General features: G+C 37.8%; 1 protein-coding gene across 3 annotated transcripts; it reads left to right on the top strand.

Moving 5' to 3' along the window:
* The first annotated feature begins 230 nt into the window (after positions 1-230).
* Positions 231-22,402, top strand: LOC145778901 (ras-related protein Rap-1b-like). Of its 3 annotated transcripts, none has more exons than XM_082590489.1 (9): positions 231-349; positions 8,700-8,772; positions 9,464-9,532; positions 9,955-10,011; positions 10,610-10,750; positions 11,103-11,197; positions 12,326-12,371; positions 12,766-12,887; positions 19,425-22,402. In XM_082590489.1, the coding sequence occupies exons 2-8, from the start codon at positions 8,716-8,718 to the stop codon at positions 12,853-12,855; spliced, it is 555 nt and encodes a 184-aa protein (XP_082446615.1). In that variant the 5' UTR covers positions 231-349; positions 8,700-8,715; the 3' UTR covers positions 12,856-12,887; positions 19,425-22,402. The 3 variants fall into 3 exon arrangements, with proteins under 3 accessions (XP_082446615.1, XP_082446614.1, XP_082446616.1); XM_082590488.1 differs by lacking the exon at positions 231-349 and adding an exon at positions 7,913-8,049; XM_082590490.1 differs by lacking the exons at positions 231-349; positions 12,766-12,887 and adding exons at positions 7,913-8,049; positions 13,145-13,263.
* Positions 22,403-25,307: the final 2,905 nt, after the last annotated feature.

The raw sequence follows: 25,307 nt of genomic DNA on the forward strand, positions 1-25,307 counted from the left end.
CCAACAAAGAGAAGTAACGTAGCAAGAAAAAAATCCTGAAGGGGTAAAAAAGCAACTGTTGGGGGGGGGGAGACAGCAAACATTTTAATATTTGAAATAAAAGCCTTTTTAAAAATGTAGCTACTAAATTCAGCCAAACATTAATGAAACGTCATTCAAAACGTATTGTAATGTCATAAAAACGTTGTTGTAGCATTAAAAATCCATGTTTTTGGAGATAAAGATAAAATTGGGGAGATTGCTTCTTCTAGCCCCCCTTCGTGGCCACCTCCCTATCAGACAGTTAGATTTTATGGAGAATATATTATCGTATTTCCTTAACAAATCAAGATATGCATTCAACGAACAGGCGAGTGATATGATGTATTTGTATCAATTTTATTCTACTGCAGTTTAGAGACTATACGGTACCCTACTTTTTGAAGAAAACAACCTCTTTTCGCTATGATTTTGCTAGCACGTAAGCTACGCTGTTTTCCCTCCATAGGTATTTTTAAGAGGTGTTTTTTGTTTGTTTTGTTTCAAGGCCCTGAAAATATCATAGGTAGCCTACTAGGCCCAAATTCGCCTCTGCAGGCACCATCAAACAGTTTACCCCAGCAGCTCAATTGTTAAATGTTTAAATTTTGCAAACGAAAAATAGCAATGTTAAATGTCTAACGAAAGTTCTGGCGGTCAGCTCAACAGTCAAGCAACTTATTTGAAGATCCACTCAAACGATTGACGACATCTAGTGGAGAAAATAATTTACAGAGAACACGCAAAAACGGAAATGTTTTAAGTGTTTAGCTCAGTTGGTTTAGGCCAGTGGTTTTAACCTTTTTTCTGGCACGCCTCTCTTTAACAATAATTACATTTTCTACGCCCCCTCCCCCAGTTTCGAACAGCTGTAACACCAAAAGTATCTTTGTGTTTGTTGATCACGGTAAGCTAGCCTACATATTAGTGAGGTAAAGTAGGCTACCGTAGGTTACTTGAAACTGATTGTATTTGTAAGCAACCAGACTTTTAATGCAAAGTATAACTCCAGAAATTGCTCAAAGTTGCTTAAGTTTTCAACTCTCAGCCAGTACTTGGTCTTGACAGCAACTGCAGTAAAGGAGCACAGATATGGATCCTAGCACTGTTAGTCTTGAAATATCTTGAGTTCAGACAAATGGGAAAACAGAAAGCCAATCTCGAGTTCCAGTTTTTCGAAGTCTGACTTGTCTGTGTGGTTAAACTTTCATGTAAAAAAAATTTGATTTTCTTCATAGAATTTTTAATTTGTAATTTTGTTTGGATGTGAAACTTTTAAGTAAAATGTATTTTTGGACGGTTATCATCAATTATTATTCGTGTGAAAAATGCACCAGATTATACATTATTTACTATCAGGCGGCATCTCCTTACACTAACATGTTGATACAACAATTGCAAGAGCTCCAGCTTTTTATCAGGCGCTCTGCTCTGTTTATTTGTTTGTTTATTTGCTTGTCATATATTTACCCTGCATTGCGGGAAAGCGGACTTGAGCGCTATGCATCGGTGTACGCCTTCCGACGTACACCTGACCCACGCTGCAGCCGACGGCAATGTCTGTTTCCGGTTGTCTACTCTACTTATGACTTAAATTTGGTACTACCCATTACTCGAAATCGATCACTGGGTAGAGGCAATTATCGTAAAGTTTCTTGCCCAGAGAAACAACAGCAAGTGCGGGTGGCTGGAGTCGAACATGCAGGCTCTCGACTCCGAGCCCAACGCGCTAACCACTCGGCCACGGCTGCCGACAACTTTGCTCTTGCAAAGTTGACTAGCGGTAGGCTACCTTGATAATCGAGTTTAGGAAACCTGTCATTGCTTCATTGGAGGTAAAGCTTTGGGGGCTAAGGCTCTTTGATAAATTACGCAATGAGTGTTAACACTTAAAAGATTTCACTGTTTTCGTTTTAACATAAGCTATAACGAAACAATATTGTAGAACAAGGGCAACAAGTGCTCTGTCTGTATAACTTATATAGCCCTATCTGTGATTTCTAATTCTTAAAAATTATAAATGGCAAACAATTTTGTTCAGGACATTGAAATTATTGCAAAAAGATTAAATATCGTTGGAAAGCTTGCGTCCCCCATAAAAACTGACTGACGCCCCCCGGTTAAGAACCGCTGGTTTAGGTTAAAAAAATTATTGCTTGGAAAAGAAAATCATTAAAGTAGCCTACACAAAAATAACAACTGCGAGAAGTAACCTAGCTACAGCGTAAATATTTTTAACAACTGGAAAAAAATCACACTCTGGCTTCAATTCGGCTCCTGTTTTTGCAAATAATTTCAGACTTCCACTTCAGTCCGATTCCGGCCGAAACCCAAGAGTGAGGTTACAAAATACTCCAGAAGTTTGACTTTTGTAGCAACACCTCCGGTGGACGGTCACAATGAAAGGTTCCAGGGGCTCTATCCACTTTTAGAATTCGGGGGGGGGGGGGTGATTTTGGACAGTGGGCTAAAATCGTCATAGTCATTTCAACAACAACTGTCAACTCGTCTTAGTCATTCCAACCACTCCAATGAGTAGGGGGTTGATCACCCTCTCACCCCCCTCGGATAGAGCCCATAAAAATTTCTACCATGGTATTTAAAAATGACAGATTTTTGTTGAGCCTATTTGAGTGATCAGATAAATAGAAGCAGTACGAATTACGATAAATAAAAAGCGGCTGCGCCGCCTGTTACAAGAAGGGCTTGGCTAGGTAAACTTCAACAAATGCATGGATCTCAAATGTGAGGACATGTTGTTGGCTGTGGCAGAAATTTTTTGTTAGAAATGAAGAGAAAAGTCTGTTCTGTTCAGAAAAATTAAAAAAAAAATGGTATCATGTTAAAAGAATATTTTCTTGCTTTACAAATCCTTGACTGATGTGTTTTGACCAAATAATTTCCCCACGTCTCAAATGCAGTACGCATTGTACCATGACAAGAGCACGGCCTCACCCCGCTTGCTTATTGAACCATGATAAAAATCACCAAGGAGCAGAGAAATACAGAACAAATGGAAAATTTATTGTGTTTGTTCAGCAACGCTGTGTTTGATTTTATTGACTGATGTTTCTGGACTTGGTTGATATTTATGTGTGCTGTTGAAATCATCAGTGAGCAATGAGGATAAAATGTCTCAAAAATAACTATGTAAAACTTTCAGGATTTAGCTCTCAAAGAAACTTTCTCACTCTCAGTGTTTCATAAGTTTCCCACAGTCAAGTGAAGTCAGACTTTGAAACTTAAAGTCAACTTGGGCTATGTCATCAATTTTATACTATACTCGCTTTTTTCTTTCAGCTTTTAGATACGGTACATATCTTGGAAATGTTTTTGGCTAAAAAGAACAAAAACTATTTCGAGGACTTAGATCCTGGGTGGATTATTAGCCTATAGATTTGGCCTTTTTGCTTGAGATAATGTGTCACTTGAACAAATTGAATCAGGGCCTTGAAATGTTCAGAAATGACTCTCAGACTTACTGCCAAATTTTTTTTGATTTTATGTATGATATTGTATATTGATAAAACTTTATTTTGAGTGAGAGTTAATTTTTACAGCCACTAAACTTACTTGTAAAGAGCAACTACGGTACGGTATGTGGTACGTACAATGAGTTACCGGCATAGGCGCCAACTTTTATTTTTGCACGGGGTGGCGAATAGCACAATATGGCAACCTAAAAACTTTCAAACTGCATGTTTTTGTTTGATTTTTACGAAGCGTGTTTCGTAGATGCAATTGTCTTTTCCCACCTGATTTGTAGCTCAATAATTTACAAAGCAACTTTAATACAAACCACAGGAGGTATGTTGTGAATTTTATTGTTACGTTGCTGCTCTGACACTTAACATTTGGAAAAAGTATTTTTGCAAACAGCAGCTCTGTCAATCCAACTGTTAATCAACTGGTCGAGTTGTAACCATGAAGCTTCAGCTTGATAAACATTTAAAATTAGGACGTGGTTCAATCGCTGTTGCGTCATGGTAGATCGCAATTAGGTTTTTATGCGCCTGAATGCACTAAACAATCGCTCCGCCTCGCAGGTGGTGGAAGGCAACGATAAGTATATTTTCAAAACTTGATGCCTGATGCAGATTTATCTGTAGATTTCCATCACGCATTGAAGCGGTGATCTGATAATGAAATTTTTACGGTTCGAGAAAAAGTTTTCTCTGCCTATAAAATGTTGAATGGTAGTTTAATTAATTATTTCTGATAGTTCTTTGGTTTCATATTATCTGAATTTTCTCAACTAACTACTCTCTAAGGCGTATATGATCAATCAGAGTTGACTCTGTCAAGGAAACAAGCAAAGATGGTCCTGTAACCGGTGGTGAAATCTTCTAAAATGACATGAGACTTTTGATAAATTCTTATTTCTGTTCAAATTAACGTGTACTTTAAAAGGTCGTCGCTAATTAATTGGATACGCTACTGTATTACATTGTATTATAATCACTGAAATCATATTGAATTGATATTAATAACAATACCGTCTATTAATTTTCAGTGCTTATCTACCGTAAGTACTGTAAATTAGTATACTTCGGTAGATGTTCATTGTGAGGTGTAAATTTGCGGAACGTTAAAACTGCTACATTACTAAGTGCACTTTTTAAATAAAACTCAAAAAGTTTCGAAAATTGCATTTTTTTCATTTCTTCATTTAGGGGGTGGAGCTATCAATCATCGAGATAATTTTATTTCCAAGTATTTTATAGCTGTCATAATTTATAGCGATAGTATGAGCAGTTTAAAATTTTTCAAAAAATATTTTTGAGTGAGGCAGTGGAAAGATCTTATTTTATTGATTAATATATCCCATTGTAACCCTAACAAATGTAACAATGACTTATGACAAGTAACAAATAAAACGATCACAACAACAAGGAAAAAACTCATAGCCACGTGTTGCGTAATCTTCACGTAGCTTGCTTGATGTTACGCGAGTATCATGCTTGTGACAAAAACAATCATTTTCTTCGCAATACTGTATTGGTTCACCTCTTGCTTTACGTTGACTTGAAGCGAAAACCAATAATCAAAAAAAGATTTAAACGTCCGTTCAAATTACGTTTATTTGCTGTAAGTAATGTAACCTAAACGAGGTGGCTGCCACAGCGGTTACGGGGTGGCCACGCCACCCCGTAATCCCGTAAGTCGGCGCCAGTGGTTACCGGTATTTCTTTAAAGTAATCCAGCAAAACAACATTTGACTTAGATGAATTGAAGCAAACAGTGCGATGAAGAGCACATGGATCTTCGTTCGACAAACATGGTCACATCTTCTTCTGGTACACCAAAATTTACCAAGAGAAGTTATCAAACATTCAACACAATAACAAAAACTCCTTCAAACAATGCGGTGCAGAAGACAGCTGGAAGCAGCAAAAAAGCACAATCATCTGTGACTCAGCAAATTTGAATTAAGCTTTTGAAAAAAAAAAATGCTGCTCGGCTTGGTCAAACTGATGTCCCGTTGGAGCACCAACCGCAGACACAAGAGATGAGCCATCAAGCTTGCTGATGAAAATTAGTTTTTTAAGTAATATATAAATGTGTGTTATGCTCAAGTAACCTATATAATAGTGAGTATAGCCTCAGAAGGTATATTTGCAATATATGGTAAAGAGAGCCCCTGCGCAACAGAAAGATCCACAAGTTTTGTTTGATGTCACCCCGTTTAATTCTGTCACGGACTGATGTTTTAAAGCTCTGCTGGTCTCAGATGAGGCTATGCCTGAATTGGACATAATTGATTTTTGTGAGGAGCATCAACAGAAACTTGTTTGAAGGGAAGGGACCATTGAGTTATGAAAAAATGTGCTATGGAAAACACCCCAATGTTAAATGAGTAAACAAAGTTACTGTCGATATTCAGGTCAACATACGTTTGTGAGTCTGTTTTTCTACCTTCTTCTATTGAGTCTTCCAAATTTGGTTGATACACCACAGATCAATACATTTTTGTACAACGGAGTTGTATATTGAAAGGTCCTACTTTTTGCACTGGGTGGTAAGCTGGGGGGGCACACAAGAGAATGGTTCGCTTCCTTTACACATGTCATCAAAACATCAATCTGTTCTGACTAACACCCATGTAAACAACTTATTTTGATTGGCAACAATGAAATACAAGCTAGTTTGAAGAGGTTGTTCAAGATTCAAGTTCCACTAAGTATTGTAACATCATGTTCATTTCTCATATGGAGGGTTGATAGCTGCAGTTTGCCGTAAGGTATAATGGTTGCCAGTTGACTATCGCGTCAGGTCAGCTGCATTAGAATTTCGTGCACCCCAACACCAACACCCAAATTTGCTACTTTAGGCTATGTGAATTTGATGCTGACCACTGTTTCATGATTGCCACAACAGCTATTGTCTTATAAAAGTTAAAAAAATGATTGCATTTGTTGAAACTAGGGTTGCCAGAGGTTAAAATAAAAAAGAGCCCAAGCTTATGCAAAAAGTAGCCCAATTTTTTGGGGGGTTCTAAAATGGAGCCCAAGCAAAAAGATAGGCTAGCCTACTATACAAAATTCTTCCAGAGCGCTTGATCATCAGTCTTAAATTATATGTGTTTTTCCAGTTCTTCACATCTTTCAGACAGATTGGCAACCATGCATTCACTCAACTGTTTGTTAAAATAACTACAAACAATTAGGCTAAGTACCTAAACACAAAAAATGGCTGAATTGCTTTTCGTGATGAGCTAACGCATCAAGAGTGTTCCCCTCAAGACCATCAACAGTTTTGACAACGCACCAAGGTTGATTAACGTACAAACCATCTGTTTGTCTTGTTTTTTTTTGTTTTGTTTTTTTTACTCATAAATTGTTAAAAAAAATTCACTTGCTTTTTTTTTATCATCTTTCTACATTTGTAAAAACTTTATTAAGGTGTTGCGACCGCCGACCATCCTATAACTGATTGTCCTGCTTTGGCATCATGCACGTTATTGCGTCCGTGTTTTGTCGCTTCTACCTTTTTCTAGACCCCTTCTATGTTTGATATATATTGTTTTTCGTTGTGATGGTCAGAAATAAAACCAAACTGAACTGATGTGTACTGCATTTTCATGAAAACCTAGATCACTTAAGTTGCCAGGATTGCCAGATATAAAAGCCTAAACAATAAACATGCACATTTTTAAAAATTGGTATCTTTATACCAAATTGGTAACCCTGCCTGACCGAGGTCTCCAAAAGCGCTGCTCCTCAATGCAATAACTACAAATTAGGTAAAAATCTTAAACACGATACAATTTTTACATAAAAAGTTATATTCTATTTTTAAAAACAATAGCCCAATTGGGTGTCAACCAAAAAACGCCCCCAACACGAATTTTTGGAGCCTGGAGAAATCAGAAGTAGCCCAATTGGGCGCTGTAGTTGAAAGAATGTTGTCAATGGGCAAAGACATACTGTATTGGAATCAAAACACAGAAAAATGTCAGATGAACACTTTCAGATGCTTGTGTTTCTTCGTGGAAATTCAAAATAAAACTTGTTTGTTTCGAGTGGTTTATGCCGTGTGAATGTTTGGCACCTAGCAAACAAAATAAGTTTACGCTAGTGTATGCGCTGACGCCGCCAACTTTTTTTACAAGTTGCGTTGACGCATACGGCGTATGGTTTTTCGAACGTTTGCGTTAACGCTGACGGCGTCAATATTTTTTGTATACGCGTACATCACTGTACAAAAGTATGCCAATATAATTTTGTGACTCACAGTGCCAATGACTTGGGTTAATGATTGGTTCTGCAAATAACTTGATGCATTGTTGTACATGAACATGCATTGAACAATTGAACATTGAACGTGCATTGAACAGGTAAGTGCATTGAACATGCACTTACCTTACAATATCATTTTATTCTTGAAATATTTCAGGTACCATATTGCATAAGTTAAAATACATTATATATTTATTTCTATTTTACTCTATCATAAGAAAACAAGATTGTGAAAACTGCAAGAACCGGTTGCTGTTTGCTGTTCAAGTAAAACATACTTCTGATTGGAACGGTATTGAAAAAACATTTTGTTGGATATTATGTTATTAATTCTGCTGTGCGTTGTGCAAGGGTTGAATTTGCACACATACATCTGCTTATCTTCAATTTTGCTGAATACTTTTATACTGATCAGAACAAATTATTTGTTACATTGATATTTATATTTTTAAAGTTTTTATGTAACCCGTTAAGTGCAAATGACACACATATGTCATGCTAAGTGCATACGGCAACATGTAAAATAAAGGTATATCTGCTGCTACAATTCATGATGCGACTGTTCTTGCTATAACTAAGTGCTTCATTCTACATTACTGTGTGTACTGTTTCACGGTTTCTCACTTCTGATCCCTGAATTATTAACCCAAAATACCAAAAAAAGATGTCGCACTGGGAGACGCACTTTGACACCACAATGCAACGGGTTAAACAAAATTTGTTTATTCTGTTCTTAGTAATTTGATATTTCAAAATCTCAAATGAATACATTATGTATTAAATTTTTCTAGTGTAAAACATGCATATATTGATGTCCCTACATGCAACTTTGTATTATTGTAAGTACATTGAACTAAGTGTTATCGTCTTAGTCCAACTTTTGTACAATATTATCAATGTATTTGTGCATTATGGATTAATTTATGTATATTTTATGCATAGGTCTTGGTAGAACGGTATGAGAGAGTACAAGCTTGTTGTACTTGGTTCTGGTGGTGTAGGGAAAAGTGCTTTGGTAAGTTTTGTGATGATTTGGTTACCTTTATAGACTTCACGATTTTGTCTGGACAAAACCTCGTCTGTGGGTTAATTATAATATGGTACCAATGATTTTTATGGTGAAATAAATGATGAAGTATATATTACTGAATCAAAAGTTCAATTATATGAAAGCCACAGCTGTAAATTGTCTGAGTGTAGGTAAAAACTTTGTTGAAAAATGATATCTTAATCTTGTTGCTATTAAATTGAGTTGTTTTATGTGGTGACTGCAGTGCAGACATGCCAAGATCTTTTCGATTAAGTTATGCAATTAACAGGCCTATGTATATAATTGTACAACTTAATCGATACAGATGTCCAAAATAAGACTTGATATTCAAAAAAATTCTTATAATATTCATTACATACTGTGACTGCGGTTTGTAGCAATATTACAGGGATGCATTGTCTTGCTAGGTGTGTCAGTGTGATTGAGGTGTATTAACTAGTTAAGGAAACTTCTCTTCTATAGCGGAGGTCCTTTTTGTTTCTGACAAATTAAATCCAGTTATTTGATGATGATGTTCTGAAACATTCTTCCATTCATGAGATATACAAGGTTTTGATGATGCTCCTTGTTCGCTGATGCGCTACTTGATCTGAAAATAAAGTTAGGTCTATTTTTTTTAACGATTTTTTAAGAAACATGTTGATTTTCTTTACAGACAGTGCAATTTGTTCAAGGAATTTTTGTCGAAAAATATGATCCGACTATTGAGGACAGCTACAGAAAAGTATGCAGTTTGTCATCATGTTTTTATGTGACTACAATCAACATCTGCCCATGATCACATGTTTTGCTTATCAGCGGTGCAAAAAATTGACATAAAAATTATACTGTAATGTATTTTGTTTTCATTTGATTGACATGCGTATAATTCACATTATCTCACAGTATTTTCAAGATTGCACTTTTTATATTGAACGATCTGTACAGATTGTGAGCAAAATGATTTAGACCTTTGTTCAATCTAAATCCAAAGAATTGAGCGGAAAAGACAAAAAATGCATAATACATACTGGTACCTATGTTTCAACTAATGTTTTCAAATTTATACTCTTTGTTTTCAGTGTGAAGATTTGGTTGGGAAATTGACCTTCCTATCATATTTTATAATGTCCATCAAATAGTAAATCTAATGTTTATCGTTTTCAGCAAGTGGAAGCGGAGAACCAACAATGCATGTTGGAAATATTAGACACAGCTGGAACAGTGAGTATTTCTCAGGCTGGGTTGACTCAGCTTGGTTCTTGCTAAACAATTCAGACAATTAATACAATCTTTTGCAACTGTAATAAGATTGCAAAGTATATTTCATCTGTTACGCTGTTGTGTAGAACTAACTAGCCTACTGTATAGTTAGACTGATTAATGGTGTTTTTTGTTATGTGGTATATAGATATATGTGAAAGATACACACTTAAATATATATACGGAAGAAAGCTTAGTATATAGGACGTCGCATTGAAGGAATGTGAGCTGCTGAGAAACCTAGAAATATTACTTTCGTTTATAGAGAAAATAGTCTGAGTGGAAGAGGTTGTAACAGTTGGCCACTTGCTGAGTTCAGTTCAACAGAGAAAAATACAGTATCTTGCTGCACCTTATAGAATTTATGAAATGATTGATCAGTTTTTGTTTCTTATAAGCGCTTTAGATTAGAGCTAAAGTAATAAATGCTACATTTTTATTCTATTGATAATTTATAAAAAAGGTTTTGGTATACGTGTATAACTGTATAAACGTATGTAACATATATACAAATGTGCACATATGTTTGCACAATATCATCATTCATGCTTATTTGCAGGAACAATTTACAGCTATGAGAGACTTGTACATGAAAAATGGTCAAGGCTTCGTCCTGGTATACAGTATCACATCTCAAGCATCTTTCAATGACCTTGCTGACTTGAGAGAACAAATTCTTAGGGTTAAGGATCAAGATGATGTAAGTTAATCCTATTTTTTACACCTGTAAGTTTTGTATGCTAAACTATGACTTCCCAAACTATGGGTCGCGATCTTTAATTGGGTTACAAATCGTAATTTTAGTCCCTCCAAACAAATTCAAGTGGGTCTACAGAGGGTAGTTCAGACTGTAATAACTGCCCACCAATAAGTCACATAAAAAAGTGTTTTCTGAAATGGGTCACACAATAAAGTTTGAGAAGCCCTGTGCTGAACGATGCTTTTTGTTGCGCTTCGCACCTTACCTCTTTTTTTCAATCTTCCATGCTGTTGTGTTAAAAGTATATACGGGTACTATGATCTTTTCAAGCATATTTTAAATTATTTATTAGGTTCCCATCATTCTTGTGGGCAACAAATGTGATTTAGAAAACGAAAGAAACGTAACAAAAGAACAAGGGGAGCAGCTGGCAAAGCAGTGGCATTGGTGAGCTTTTTATGGAAGTGGTGTCACTTTGTTAGGCTTCATCTGGCTTTGCCAAGTTGACATTGATGTGCAATTCACGACTGCCTACCCTCACAGCAAAATCAATTCACGACTGCCTACCCTCACAGCAAGATTTCGCTGTCTAGGAATTGTTTAGCATCAAGTTCACAGTGATGAGTGTTCCTGGAATACTTTCCAATTTAATACATTGATGCGACGTCCTGGGAAATGCATTTCCTCTGGGAAGGGCAAACTGTGAAGATATTTCATCAAGTTAAACTATAGATCTGTAACGTGTTTTTCTTTATTTCCTACAAATACGATAAGATTTTTCAGCCTTTGGAAACTGCATATTGATAGCAGATGGAGGTCTTCTCAAGCAATCGGAAGTCCATGGTTATGTTTGCCAGTGCAGTGCCAATGAGAAACAACAGCAACCCAGATAGCAAATTAACCGTTTTTTACATTGATTCAGCGTTTGCGGACGCTAAATCAATGTAAAAAACGGTTAATTTGCTGTCTGGGAACAGACCAATTCTGCCTCATCTTTTTTAGCTTTTTTAGTGAACAGAGCGTCTCAGTCTTAGAACTCGTTTTGACCTTTTTTCTTACTTAATACTTACAGTATACTAGACAAAGTGGCTTTCAATCTCTGAACGCTCTGCTTAAGATATCGTTGAATGTTGTTTGGGCTTGTTCGTTATTGTGTCATCTGAGTTCGGTTGCTATTTTGTGTTCACATTCTAGACAAGCATTCCAGGCCTTTTTTTTCATTGATCCAACGTCTGCAGATGTTAAATCAATGTAGAAACGATTTGATTTTCTGGTTGAAACGTTTATTATGGCATGTGCGAAGGCGCTGTTAGATGAATACTTAGCAGGAAAACAGACCGATATTGGTCTCTAAAGCGTTTTACAAAATCCATAGGGACTTACTCTTCGTCGTTGACACCAAAATGAGATTACTGATCTAAAAGATGTAGAGAACTTTTTTGGTCAGTCTCATACACCCTTGCGCGGGTTTTTCCCTTTCGGCATGCTGCAATATAGCTTGGAAACATGTTATTTTATTTGCTACTGCAACTCGATTTGATCATGCGGTTGTTAAACTTCGCTTCATACTTGCAGCTCATGGATGGAGACGTCAGCCAAATCAAAAATCAATGTGGAACACGTGAGTTTTGCTTCTTTTTCAGTCAGCCAACTGCTTTTTTTCACATTAATTTGGCGTTTACAGACTTTGAATCGATGTGAAAAAGAACGGATTTGCTGGCTGGAGATTTAGTTTTCACCTCTTGCTGAAATACTTTGTTAAAATCTAATAGTTGAACGCCTAATCTTTGTTGAAAAATGAGAGTTAGAATAAACTATAAATTTTAATACCAGTTGTTTAAGGTATTATGATATAAAACTGACCAAATTAGGTGTTTATAGGAAATGTTTTTCCATCTAAACTTAGTTAGATTTTAAAGCTTAGCTCAAATGTTATTTGAATCATTCAAACTATGGAACGTTTTCCTCTGCCTTGCCTCACATCTCAACGTTCCATTCATTTTGGCGTGATGTAGATATTTTTCGATCTTGTGAGGCAAATCAATAGAAAAACACCCGAGCCCAGAAAGAAGAGGAAGAAGGGTTCTGGATGCAATCTTTTGTAAACTTTCATTTCAACATCCTAGAAACATAGTTGGTAAGTTTGGCTGTCCCACCACCACCTCCCATCTTCTGACAAGAGACGCAAGGCACATTTTTTTCACCAATACATTCATCGTAATGTCTTGGAAAAAGCACAGATTTGGAGGCTGACTGCGTGAATCGTTGCTGCAGTAAAAAGTTTGATGTCTTTTCAAAACTTAACATGGCATGTTGCGTTGCCGAAAAACAACGTTCGTAGTTTAATTATCTTCGCCTGTCCATCTTAGTTGTTGTTTTCTCAAAAACTGGCAGGCATTCTTCGAATTAGTCAAACAGATCAACTCTAACCAACCACCTCCGCCACAAGATGACGGGTGCTGCTGCTCAATTCTTTAGAGCGTTTTTATGTTTTACATTTACCCTCTCTTTAGGTAAGTTCGTGCACGCGGCCCATTATCTGTTTCTTCTGCTGCTGGCTGTATCTGCCTAACCTTCTTTTTGCTAAAGAGTAATCATCACTTTGCGTTTCAACTTGCGATTTTTTATGTTTAGTCAACGTGATCTAACATTGCAATGATGTGAAATCGTTTTTTATGAGCTTGTGATTGCTCAGAGTTATTACCTCAAGTGGAAAGGTAAACTAACATTGCTCAAAGCAAGATACGGAGCCCGATGTAATTTGCATTACTACCACCATACCACTTCAGCTAACAAATACTCCATTTTTGATTGGCAACGTTATTTCAAATTGATGTTACTTGAAAGTGTTGAATGTTTCTTGCTGGGGCATTGCAACAGTGCAACACCCGCTGGTGAAAATTAATCAAGCATGACGGGTTGATATCAGTTTGGGCTGTTCCGCTTCAGTGGCCAAACTTTTGTTGGCATGGTGTCGTTTAAACCTACACTGTCCAGCCGGCAAATAGGTTCTTTTTACATTGATTTAACGTCTGCGGACGTTGGATCAATGTAAAACAGGACTGATTTGTTAACGGGGTTGAGGGAACAGAAACTAAAAAATTTGCTTCTATCAATCGAACTCATTGAGTAATCTGCAAAATAAACGTAGTTTTATGGTAATGCTGGTCACCCACTTGCAATCCTAATCTTTTCTTTAAAAGAATGAACACACAGACACAACCTACAAGAAATCCAACCTAACAATACCTGCTCACAAACACTTGGTTTAATAACGTCACGACACAGTAACACCATGTAAATATAACAGCTTTTGTTAGTTGGGTTGGTCTTGAAAGGTGGAGAAATAAACTGTTTGTAAAACCTTTGGTAATGGGCAAGATTGCTGACTGTATTGACTGAGCGGTTGGAAAATTTGTTAAGTTAATCGACTGAAGTTACCTGAATGCATTGTAAGGAATACGAAAGAAGGGCAGTCATAACCGATTAGAACAACTTTTTTACTGCCAACTGTACGTGCAACTAATACGCGAAAAGCTAATATGTTTAATTGGCATCTCAGGCCTCGAAATTCACGGCGGACATGTCCGCCGTCACAGCATGTGATGTCCGCGGGAAGTACCCTCTAGATCGGTCATATTTGTCCGCCGAGAAATATCGCAGAAACTGGCGATACAAATCGTCATTGCATAGCACGAACAACTGTTGCAAGAATATAATTTGCGCTGGGAATGCGAAATTATCGCATTCCAAGCGCGCATCTAGAAAAAGTTAATACTGTATCTCTTAGCTTCCATTCAAGCAGAAAAACTTTCGAATTTTACGTTGCTTCAACGATTGATGACATTGAATCAGCGTAACAGAGGTGAATTCTTAGCTAAGAATTGATGGGAGTACCGGTACTTCTACACTAATCACGCGCAACTTAGTTCAAGTCTTATGTCACAATGTCTGGCTTTGATCTCCGAGTAATATTGATAAGGCAAGGTTGGTTACAAAGTTAGATTATAAGAGTATAGGCTACTACAGCAAGATGCCGCAAAACTTAAGTTTTGGTATTACAGTAAGAATGAAGAGGCCCAGGGAAATTTCTGAAAGTGAGAATGAGGGCGATGAACCTACTACTAGGAATTTTAGTGGTGATAGACGCATATATTAAAGGAACAACGAATCTAAGGATTAGCTCTGTCAAAGATCACAACACATCGTTTACCCCAAGCCATCAATTTCCGGTCATCAAGGCCATCGACAATATGAGTGACAAAAAAACATCAAAATTAAGAGGTTGTTTGAAATCGCATATTTTATTGCTAAAGAAGAGCTCGCATTTACGCTTTTCCCTCAACTAGCCGGTCTGGAGAAAAGACACGGAATAGATCTCGGTATCACGTATCTTAACGACAAGCAGTGATCTCGTGGAGATTGGCGCACGTCTTTGAAGATCGATGTTATTGAAGCTCTCATCATGCGCATATGTTTGAATGGCCTTGACTGCGCTGATTATAACTCCGAGCCTGCCGTGGTCTCATGGAATACTGATACTGTACTATATTGGAGAGGCGACCGCATCACGGAGAGGGGAAAATAATTGTGCTTTTTCTAATGTTTTGTTTATTCTTTTCGTCACTTTCGCTCACATGTCACGCAAAAATAAACCTAAAGAAAAAAGCCTAGTGAAACTTTGCACATTAGAAAATAGTAGCGTTACGCGTTAGTGTAGAAGTTTTCCGACTCGTGCCCAGAGCATTGTGACGCAAGAAGCCACACGACCTCGTTCGGTGGAAGTTAATCAGTTATGCGGCGGATTATGTTTTTATTATTTATTTGCATCAGACACAAAAAGTCCATAGAATTTAAGTTTTTAACAATCATCATATTATCATCATCATCATATTTAGTAGCTACACGGCGTCAAGCGCACGTCGTTGGTCTGATGAAAGCCTTTCAGAGTGACTTCGCTGAAATTTTAAAAAGCCTAAACCGTAGCTATGGTTCTGAAATGGCGAAGACTTATCAAGATAAAGAGATTAAGTATGACGATCGACGTTAAAACTGGTGTGTCCGCCGTAAGACTTAATTTGTCCGCCGAGATAGCTGCTCAGACCGGACACGTTTGTCCGCCGTCAACAAAAACGAATTTCGAGGCCTGCATCTTAACATCTTGGCATTTTAAGATGTGATTGAACTTGTTATGAATTGCTGAATAATTAAACGACATAATCCAAGACAACAAATCGCTCGTCTACAGACGTTGAATCAATGTAAAAAACGACTGATTTGCTGTCTGAGTTGTTCTCAATATACGTGAAGACTTGAAGCTTCTGGTATTGTTGTTATTGGCAATGTTGATACTCTGGCAGCAGAAGAAATGGGATATTATCGTCTGGTTTCGTTTTTGCTAACATTAATGTTGATTTTGTACTTGCATACGTCTAATCAACGTCAAAACTAGCCAATAATTACCAATCCATGTATCAAGGCGAATGATTTTATTCATTTCTAAATTTTCCTTGCCAAACCGCTAAATCTTTGCACACTAATCAAATCAGCTGGGTGATAGCAACGCGGAGATGCACGATTCCTACTTCCTTTGCTTGACGTCACTTTTAAGTTGAAATCATTGTTTTTATTCTTTGGGTGCCATTTTTATTTTGTTTTGTGATATTCTTCATTTGTCATATTACAGACATGGGTAGCACCGGGTCCTGCATGTGATTGGGGCGCTTTGTAATATCTTTAGGTTGTTTTAATGTTCGTCGTCGTCGTCGTGTGAGCCTCTGGGGCCGAGGGTCTATCCTTTTACCACCCAAGATTCACGATGTTCCCGGACTACACTGGAAGGCTACTAGAGAGCAGCCAGTTTTTGGTTTCATCATCCATGACGCACAGACCTTCCACTCCGTTAGGTGGCTTGAAGATGGTACAGTCATTGATGATGTGGTCTGCGGTCTGTTCCTCGGCACCACATTCACAGGAGGAGGAAGAGGCCATTCCCCATTGGTGCATGGTTGAGTGGAAAAGCCCGACGCCCGTACGGAGACGGTTGAGGCGCACCCATGCCTGTCTTGGTAGTGTTAGACCGATAGGGCGTGTGTCGGCGTCGGGGATGAACGAATAGAGTCTGGTGGCGCTTGACTTCCATTCAAAACACCATTTATAGTCCGCCCAAGTAGCCGCAGAGATGTCTTTTACATCAGCTTCGTTGATAAGAAGTTGAGCGGCTGGCACGAATGGGTGTCTTGATTTCAGTCTACGGGGGTGCTCGTTTGGGAGAACAGAGATCTTGTGGTGGAGAAGGTGGTTAGGCTCCAGTGCCCGTCGACCGAGGGACAGAGTGGCTTCTTCGCGACGAAGCTCAACAGGTTGGATGCTAGCGAGAATGGGGAGAATGTCCAATGGTGTGGGACGCAGGCATCCGGCCACTGTGCGCAGGGCGCTGTTTATGGCAGTGTCGATGTTGTGGCAGTGAGCACTGCGACACCAAACAGGTGCACAGTACTCTGCTGAAGAGTAAACAATGGCTAAGGTTGTTATACGCAAAGTGTCAGCCCTCGCTCCCCAGCTAGAACCTGCCAGGCGCTTGAGTAGCGCAGCGCGGGATGTGAGTTTCTTGCGCAGTGACAACAAATGGTGGCGGTATGTGAGCGATCTGTCCAGTGTTTTTAATGTTCAACAGGTATAAGAACTGTATTATTTTAACACTTGCTACACCACGAGGACGAAAGACAAGCGTGAAAATATAAAATCTACAACTTTTGCAATGTGAAACGGAAACTTTTACGAGCAAATTTCTATTGGAAAAATGTTTTTATACACCATTTCAACATCAAACTTACTGTTCATAAGACGCTGTTGACGCATTTCAAAACGAAATTCCGTGAATTAGTTGCGGCAGGGAGGGGCTTATTGTCCTTTGCTTTATTCATAACGCGTGACAGCACTTTGAAAGTGATGCAACACAAGGAACTGTTATATTTCTCAGCAGTCGATTGCATCAAGAATTGACGGCGATAGACACCGTGTTTCGGCCATGAGGCTGGGCTCTTCAGTATCGCACCACTGATTCTGCCACAGACTATCAGCCACCGCTTTTACCAGTCAGTTTAACTCTTATCTTGTGCTGATAGCCAGGAAGAACGCTCCCTTCTTCACAATCACAAGGAACTTTCGCTTGCTGGAAACGTCACAAAAAAGAGACGGAAAGCAATTATTTTATTTAAAAAAAGCGCTAACTTCAGGGCGAAATATCAAGCAGAAATTACACCTCGTCTTGTCACTTTATTTTCGATTTAAACATCCTCATAGGTCAATACCGTACGTCACGGTCAATACGCATTGGGTGACTCGTGGGTGTCGACTGTCTTTGCATGTGCTTCCAAATCAGTTGCCTTTGTTTGTTTGCCTTTGTCCGTTGCTGGGCGGTGATTGCCAAAAAACTTTCAGTTTGTACGTTGATGTAACATTTTATATTTAACATATTTAGTAAACCTGTTCTTTTTAACGTATGCAGAGTGCAGACGTTGAATCAATATAAACAAGGACTAATTTTCTGCTACAAAGTGAATATGTATTAACCTTTGCATTGCACTTATGCATATGCGGAGTTTTGATTGATCGACGAAAGCAATTTTTATCTACGGACTGAGAAAGCATTTTCTGAAGCTTGATCCTGGCAGTTTCGCACACTAGTAGCCGCTTTGAACCTTGCTGGATGCATTACGCTTCTCAAGCTTCTGTCCTAGTTAGAAAAATCCATTTTTTACATTGATTTAACGTATATAAATGAGGGAATCAATAAAAAGGCATGGATTTTACCGGCTGGTGTTGTAATCAATAAAATAATGAAGTTGGTAAAAGCGAGTGGTACTGACGGTTTTGTCCTAGCATGTATTCCCGTTTTGATATCAGCCATTGTTACAAGAATCAATGTTGTCTCATTCGCTTTCGGGGTTTCTTCTGAAACATAATTCCCTGCTTTCTCATGGGATAGAACTTCGAGCTACGTGATCTATTTTATGTTACTTCTACAGACACAAACGTTGCTTACATGTAATTATCATCAAATTTTGACCACAACCGCAACGTGTTGCTTTACTTGCTTGACTGTTCCTTTGTCTCTGAACTTCCTTCCCGGGTTAATCTCTGGTATGTGTCATCCTCCTCTGCAAATCAATCCATTTTTACATTGATTCAACGTTGCACACGTTGAATCAATGCAAAAAAGACTGATTTCAAAGCTGCAGTAGACCACTCGCTTTTTCCTACCCGTTTTTACATTGACCAGACGCGTATGGAAGAAAATGTACAATTTTTAGTTTCCTCGTGGTAGTAACTTGACCTGGAAATTTACAGTTGTCCATTTTACCACTATTTCTAATACGCTTTCCAGTCAACAAACGTCTACAGACGTTGAATCAATGTAAAAATGACGGATTTTGCTGTCTACAGGTAGGTTATTGTTGCTTTGATTCTTGTATTGCAACCGTTGCTGTGTGTTCTACAGCAAGTTATTGGTTCAATCACTTAATGAGTCAATTTGCTAAATAACATGATATACGTTCTTCAGGTACAAACTAAGCTGAACTGAACGTATAACTAATTAACTGAACGTATATCATGTAACTAAATGCCTGGTGAATAATCTCATTCAATTTTTAAGTCAATTTCTTTTTAGGTGTCAATTTTTAGCAATATTTTCAATCGCTTACCCATTGAAGACGCTGAAGGGTTTCTCATCACACAAAGGTAGCTATCTAGCTAGTTGCAGCCGCATCCTTCCTATTTTAGAAGATTCCTCGAGCTATCTTTGGCAAAGAGTAAGAACTTGAGGGAATACTCTTGCCGCTTCTTTGTGGCGCTTTATTGTTGCACTGTATATAAGTTTTTTTCTCGTTTTGTGATTATTCGATTTGCATATCGATGTTTTACGCTGATACCGCGTTACGGAACGTTGGAGGAATTCAATTGCAAACTGTCAGACTTGTCAGCCTGGACGGAGAAAGGACATCCCTTATCAAAAGTTTTGTTCTGACCAGACTTGCTAAAGAATTACAAAAAAGATCAGAAAATGCAAAAGTTTATAAAATGCTTTCGGAATTTAGCGGTTTTCTAACGCTTGTGTCATTCCAGATAGCACAATCCGTCATTTTGCATTCTGTTCAATCGAATCAGTGTAAAAATGATTTGATTTTGCTGTCTGGCATATTTCAAACCAACCTTGCGAAGACAAGCTTTGCACAACCTCCGCTCAAAAGACTTACTTTTGCGTGTCAGCCAAACCAGAAACAGCCACAATCTTTACCGCATTCAAATTCAAAACCAGTCACATTTATTACATGTAAGATCGCATTACTGTAAATGGATTTGCTTTCAATGATACTGTTTGATTCATTGGTTGAGAAAACGTCAGTCCAAGAAATGCTATATGTCGGTGCATGTCTCGGAGACCTCTGGAGATTTCAAGTCACTTCGGTTTAGATTTACATTATTTGCATGAGCTCACGAATGATGATGATTCAGAATGAAGTGTCTTGTTTTTTAAAGTATAACTTTGTCCACATACGCACGATGGTGAACCATTGGGGTTTCTTGTCTCCAGTATTTTCTATGTGTTGCCGACAAAAGGTCTAGTGCTCTTCAAGCAAAAAAATTCACTTTTTGGATGAATTTAATCTAAACCTTTCAACTAATCGATCTGATAAATTGTAAGGTTAATTCATGACATTAACAAAGAAGGAACCCTGAAAGTTTTCACTTATGTTATTGTCATATTTGCTATTTCAACAGAACCGATGCTTGACATTTCACGTGTTTATGATGAAATAAGGTATGGAAAATCTCTTATTTTTGTAACCGTCACTGATTTTATCATACATGGAAAGCGTGGTTGTTTCATTGGCAAGTTTTTACACAATCCCTGGCTATCAAAATTGGTCTTTTTAACATTGATTCAATGTCTGAAGTCGTTGAATCAATGTTAAAAAGACTAATTTTGCTAGCCAGGGATGTGCGGCGTTTTTTTTTATAATTTGTAACTGAAAATTTGTGATTTCAACTTCCCAAAAGAGGAGAGGTGTACCATTGTTTTCCTCAAACGTATCTAGCTTTATTTCGAGTCGTGTGCTGGTTTCGTGGACTAAATGCTCGATTTGTGTCGTTATACTCTCGAAGATACTGACGCTATTACACTACCAACCGATGTCCAATCAACGTTTGATGAATTGCATTGTTAATGCCAAAATGTGTTGCTGCACGTATTTGTGATGATCTATAACAGACAAGTTTGTTATCTAGCCTTGACGTACGTAAGTTAATGTTGTTTTTAACGTTAATTTTTGATTATACAGAAGTTTAGTTTTCAATAAAATGGAAGGTACCAAAGAGTGAGAAAAGTCGACAACAAGTTTGTTTTTGTGATGAAAACTAAACACGTTGGCTGTTAACCACTGTACAAACAAGATGCGAATCGACGTTTTATCAACAGGCTGATGTAGTTTTCGTCTTTACGATGAAACTTTCGATTTAAGCATGTAACAACGAGCTATCTCTAAAACAGGGCATGTTGCTTGGTGAAGTATATTCTGTGACTAAATTTTATTATTTGTTTGTGCTGTTTACCGGTAAGAGCTCTATCTTCCCTAACATTATGTTTCGAACCTGGCTTATACGTTTTTAACTGGTTTTTACTATGTCAAAAGTTAAGATGTGATATTGCATATCACGTAAATGTGATAGCGAAAATGACAACAAGACAAAACCCAGGTCGTACCCGTCTTTTTTTACATTGGCTTAACGTTTGCAGGCGTTGAACCATTGTAAAAAAGACGGTTTTCGCTAGCTGGGGAAATAGGTCAAAATCGACACGGATGAAACCTTCAATATACATCCACATGGCTAGTATCCTTTTGTGTATTTTTTTCATTACTGTATTAACAAGTGCATGCAAAGTAGTTAGTCTACTATATGTTAATGTAGCATCAATTTATGTCACTTGTATCTTTCAAGAATCTACGAGCAGGTGTAAACATTTCATTCAGCCCCATGTGGAGATATGCGCTTCCATAACGGGAATTTTGAAGGCCAACACCAAAATTATTTGGCTAATAGGCTGCTGATGCAGTAGTTGTTGTAATATCTAACCAATAGCCTAACTAACAGAAAGAGACAGAAATTTAGTCCCGAGAAACTGACTATAAACTTGCAACACAGATACGTATAAACTTAAAAAAATTTAAACACGAATTTAAAATCAATTGAAGTGCAATTATTAAAAATGAAACTTTAAATGTTTTTGGCGCCTGAATTCAAATCGATTGAGCGTAAGCCCTGTCGTATGCATTCACATAAAAAAGGCTGAAAATTTGTGCAACTTAACATCCAGATCTGTTTGTTATGATACCCAAGCGAAAATAGTGTTACTTTCTGAATCTTCTGCTGACTTTTTGTTTCAAGATTAGTGATCTTACTTCATTGTACATAAGCTACCAGTAGGGTCACTTTGTGATAGGCTAATCAGTTTTTAATCGTTATAAGTTGGAGATACTGTAGTGGGCTGTCAGTTTCTGTTGGTTTCAGTCTTTAGAATTGGTGCCCTAAGCTTTGTTGCAAAAGCGTTTATTTTCATTGTTTTCGAAATAAAAACTACGGATTTTGCTTCCGTGTGTCTGAATTTGTCGCCATAGAGAGAGAAACTTTTATTTTGTCAGTTGCAACAATAGCACGGTACAATTATACACAACATAAATAGAATAGCACCATAGCCATCTAGGTACCACAACAGACAGGAAGCAGCGAAAGACTATATCAGTCATCGAGTCAGCTGCTTCCCTGTTCTTAATGTGACAAATGTCAAGCATCGGTAAATTACGTTTTAGTTATTTTTCCAGTTTCCCTTTTAGACCGAGAGCCTACGACAGAAGATTTCACCCCATAAGGTACAAAAGGTTTGAGCCCTTGAAGTTACTGGGGTCAACCATGTCACTCACAAAAAGTATGGAAGATTGACCGCACCGGGTGGATCTGGACCCTAGAGCCCCCTAAAAAGCCCAAAAAGGGGGTATAATTTCACCCCATATAATTTCACCCCATATAATTTCACCCCATAATTTCACCCCAATTTCACCCCATTTCACCCCATGGACCAAACTTGGTGAAAACGAAGTTCTATGTCAGGACATCACAAAAATATCAAATCTAACAATATTTTCGAGTGGAAAGGTGATGTAAGACTCCCCCCAAAGTGACCCCCCAGGGGGTTAATTTCACCCCATAAGGTACATGGACCAAAGTTGGTCAAAACGAAGTCTTATGTCAGGACATCACAAAAATATCAAATCTAACAATATTTTCGGGTGGAAAGGTGATGTAAGATGCCTTCAAAGTGACTTTCCTTAATGTGACCCCCTCGGAAGGTGTATTCCACCCCATAAGGTACATGGACCAAACTTGGTCAAAATGAATTCTTATGTCAGGACATCACAAAAATATCAAATCTAACAATATTTTCGGGTGGAAAGGTGGTGTAAGATGACTTCAAAGTGACTTTCCTTAATGTGACCCCCTCGGAAGGTGTATTTCACCCCGTAAAGTACATGGACCAAACTTGGTCAAAACGAAGTCTTATGTCAGGACATCACAAAAATATCAAATCTAACAATATTTTCGGGTGGAAAGGTGATGTAAGATGTCATCAAAGTGACCCCCAGAGGGTTTATTTCACCATAGAGTACATGGACCAAACGTGGTCAAAACGAAGTCTTCTAGGGCACCACAAAATATCAAATTTAACAATACTCTCAGTTGGAAAGGTGATAAAAGACCTACCCAAAAGTGAATCTCCTCCTATAGTTTAATTTACTTCATCCCTTTCTCGAACCAACCTTGGTGTAACGAAAGTGCTATGCCAGGACAGTACGAATGGATTAAATTTAAAAATATTTTTATATAGGTTTTGATGAAATACATTCACAAGCTGTCCCATGATGCATGAAATGGAACTATAGCCTACTTTACAAAAAGTTTTTGTATAAATCATATTAAGTCAATCGAAAAAAGGCAACAGGACATGACAATACATGGCTTTGTAACACCAAAAACAGAAAGTACGTAAGAAGCATATAGGCTACAGTAGCCAGAAAATTGATCCAAGATCTTGATACCACCACTAAATGTGGACTTAATCGAACAACTGACTATCCAAATCAAAACGTTTCGAAATGAATCATTTGGAACGTTAATTTAGGCAGTAATGAACATTTTCCAGCTGCTACAATAAATAACCCAATAAACCCAATGTAGTAAATTTTTGTTTAATGCCATTTGCTTCATGTCTCCAATCAGTTATTGTAACTATTCATTCATAAACAGAGATTGTTTGTGTAAATGTAAACGGTAACTCAATTGGTTAGCGCGTCACTTCTGGAACGAAGAAGCTTCAAGATCAATAGCGGCGCTGGTTCGACTCTCGGGGTGTGCGCTTGAGCAACGCACGTTAAGGGCTGCTCTCCATTCAGCGGCATCTAATGGATGGAATAATTCCCCGACAACAAGCCTTCAACAATCGGAAACTTCACTCTGTCAATCTCGGTGACCGGGCCTGCGCCAGTGATTCAAAGCCTCTACAAGTATGCGAAACTGCCAGGATTAAGCTCTGCAAGAAGCTTTCCCAGTCCGAGGATAAAGATTCAATCAATCAATCAATCACTGGTGTCGCTTTTACTTTCTTCGTCTTATTCTTCAGATTCATACAATTCTCCTGTTATATACAGAGAAATAAAGACTGTACGAAACAATTGCTATTATGCACTACAGATATGCGTAACATACAATAGTAATTTTATTATCTTTTACAGACGTCTATTTTTCTTCGAATAATGCAACATTGCAACTTACTATTAACTGGAAAAAGTTCAACATTTATTTGTTATTTAGTGCACCCAGGCATTTTTCTCAAGATTGCAGAAACTATTGGTTATAGGTTCCTAAAACGAAACTTTACAGCCAGTTATTGGCTAATGTTTACAGTAAGAAAGTAAACGACTGATAGACCAGGAGAAAGTTTTATATTTATAAAGGGTAACCCAAGCGACATCCAATGCTGTTTACCTTCTTCTTGACTTTCCTGGATGAGATCAGATTCCACGTAGAGACATCTAAAGATGCTTTATACCTTTACCTTCAAACCACACCACTTTATAAGAACCTCCTTCTTCTTTCCAGCCATACTCTAGCAGCAACGTTGCTGCTTGTTCACTTCTAGTTGAAGATAACCACCATCTTGTGATGAGATGTGTGCGCCTTGTCTTCTGGAGAAGTACTCGTAAACAAAGTGGTAGAGTACTACTATCTACAGTAGCTTCTGGTATGCATGATATCCTTTCATTTTCTTTTTTGGGTTTGTAGCCGTCTAAAAACATTTGTAAACGGACTTCGTTGACATAATTAATTTTCTTGTTTTTGTACATGTTACACACAAAGTTCTCTATGGCGATGATAGTGTCTTCACTAATTTCTTTGTCGTGTCCGAGTTGGCTAAAAGCTGCCTGCGCTTCGTGGTTTC

The sequence above is a fragment of the Aplidium turbinatum genome, chromosome 10, assembly GCF_918807975.1.
Source record: "Aplidium turbinatum chromosome 10, kaAplTurb1.1, whole genome shotgun sequence".
In the NCBI taxonomy this organism is placed as follows: Eukaryota; Metazoa; Chordata; class Ascidiacea; order Aplousobranchia; family Polyclinidae; genus Aplidium; species Aplidium turbinatum.

Excerpts from the sequence above, each read along its gene's own strand:
- LOC145778901 (XM_082590489.1), top strand. The coding sequence starts at position 8,716 with ATGAGAGAGTACAAGCTTGTTGTACTTGGTTCTGGTGGTGTAGGGAAA. Across the intron at positions 9,533-9,954 it reads TTGAGGACAGCTACAGAAAA|CAAGTGGAAGCGGAGAACCA; the intron begins GTATGCAGTTTG and ends TATCGTTTTCAG. Across the intron at positions 10,012-10,609 it reads TATTAGACACAGCTGGAACA|GAACAATTTACAGCTATGAG; the intron begins GTGAGTATTTCT and ends GCTTATTTGCAG.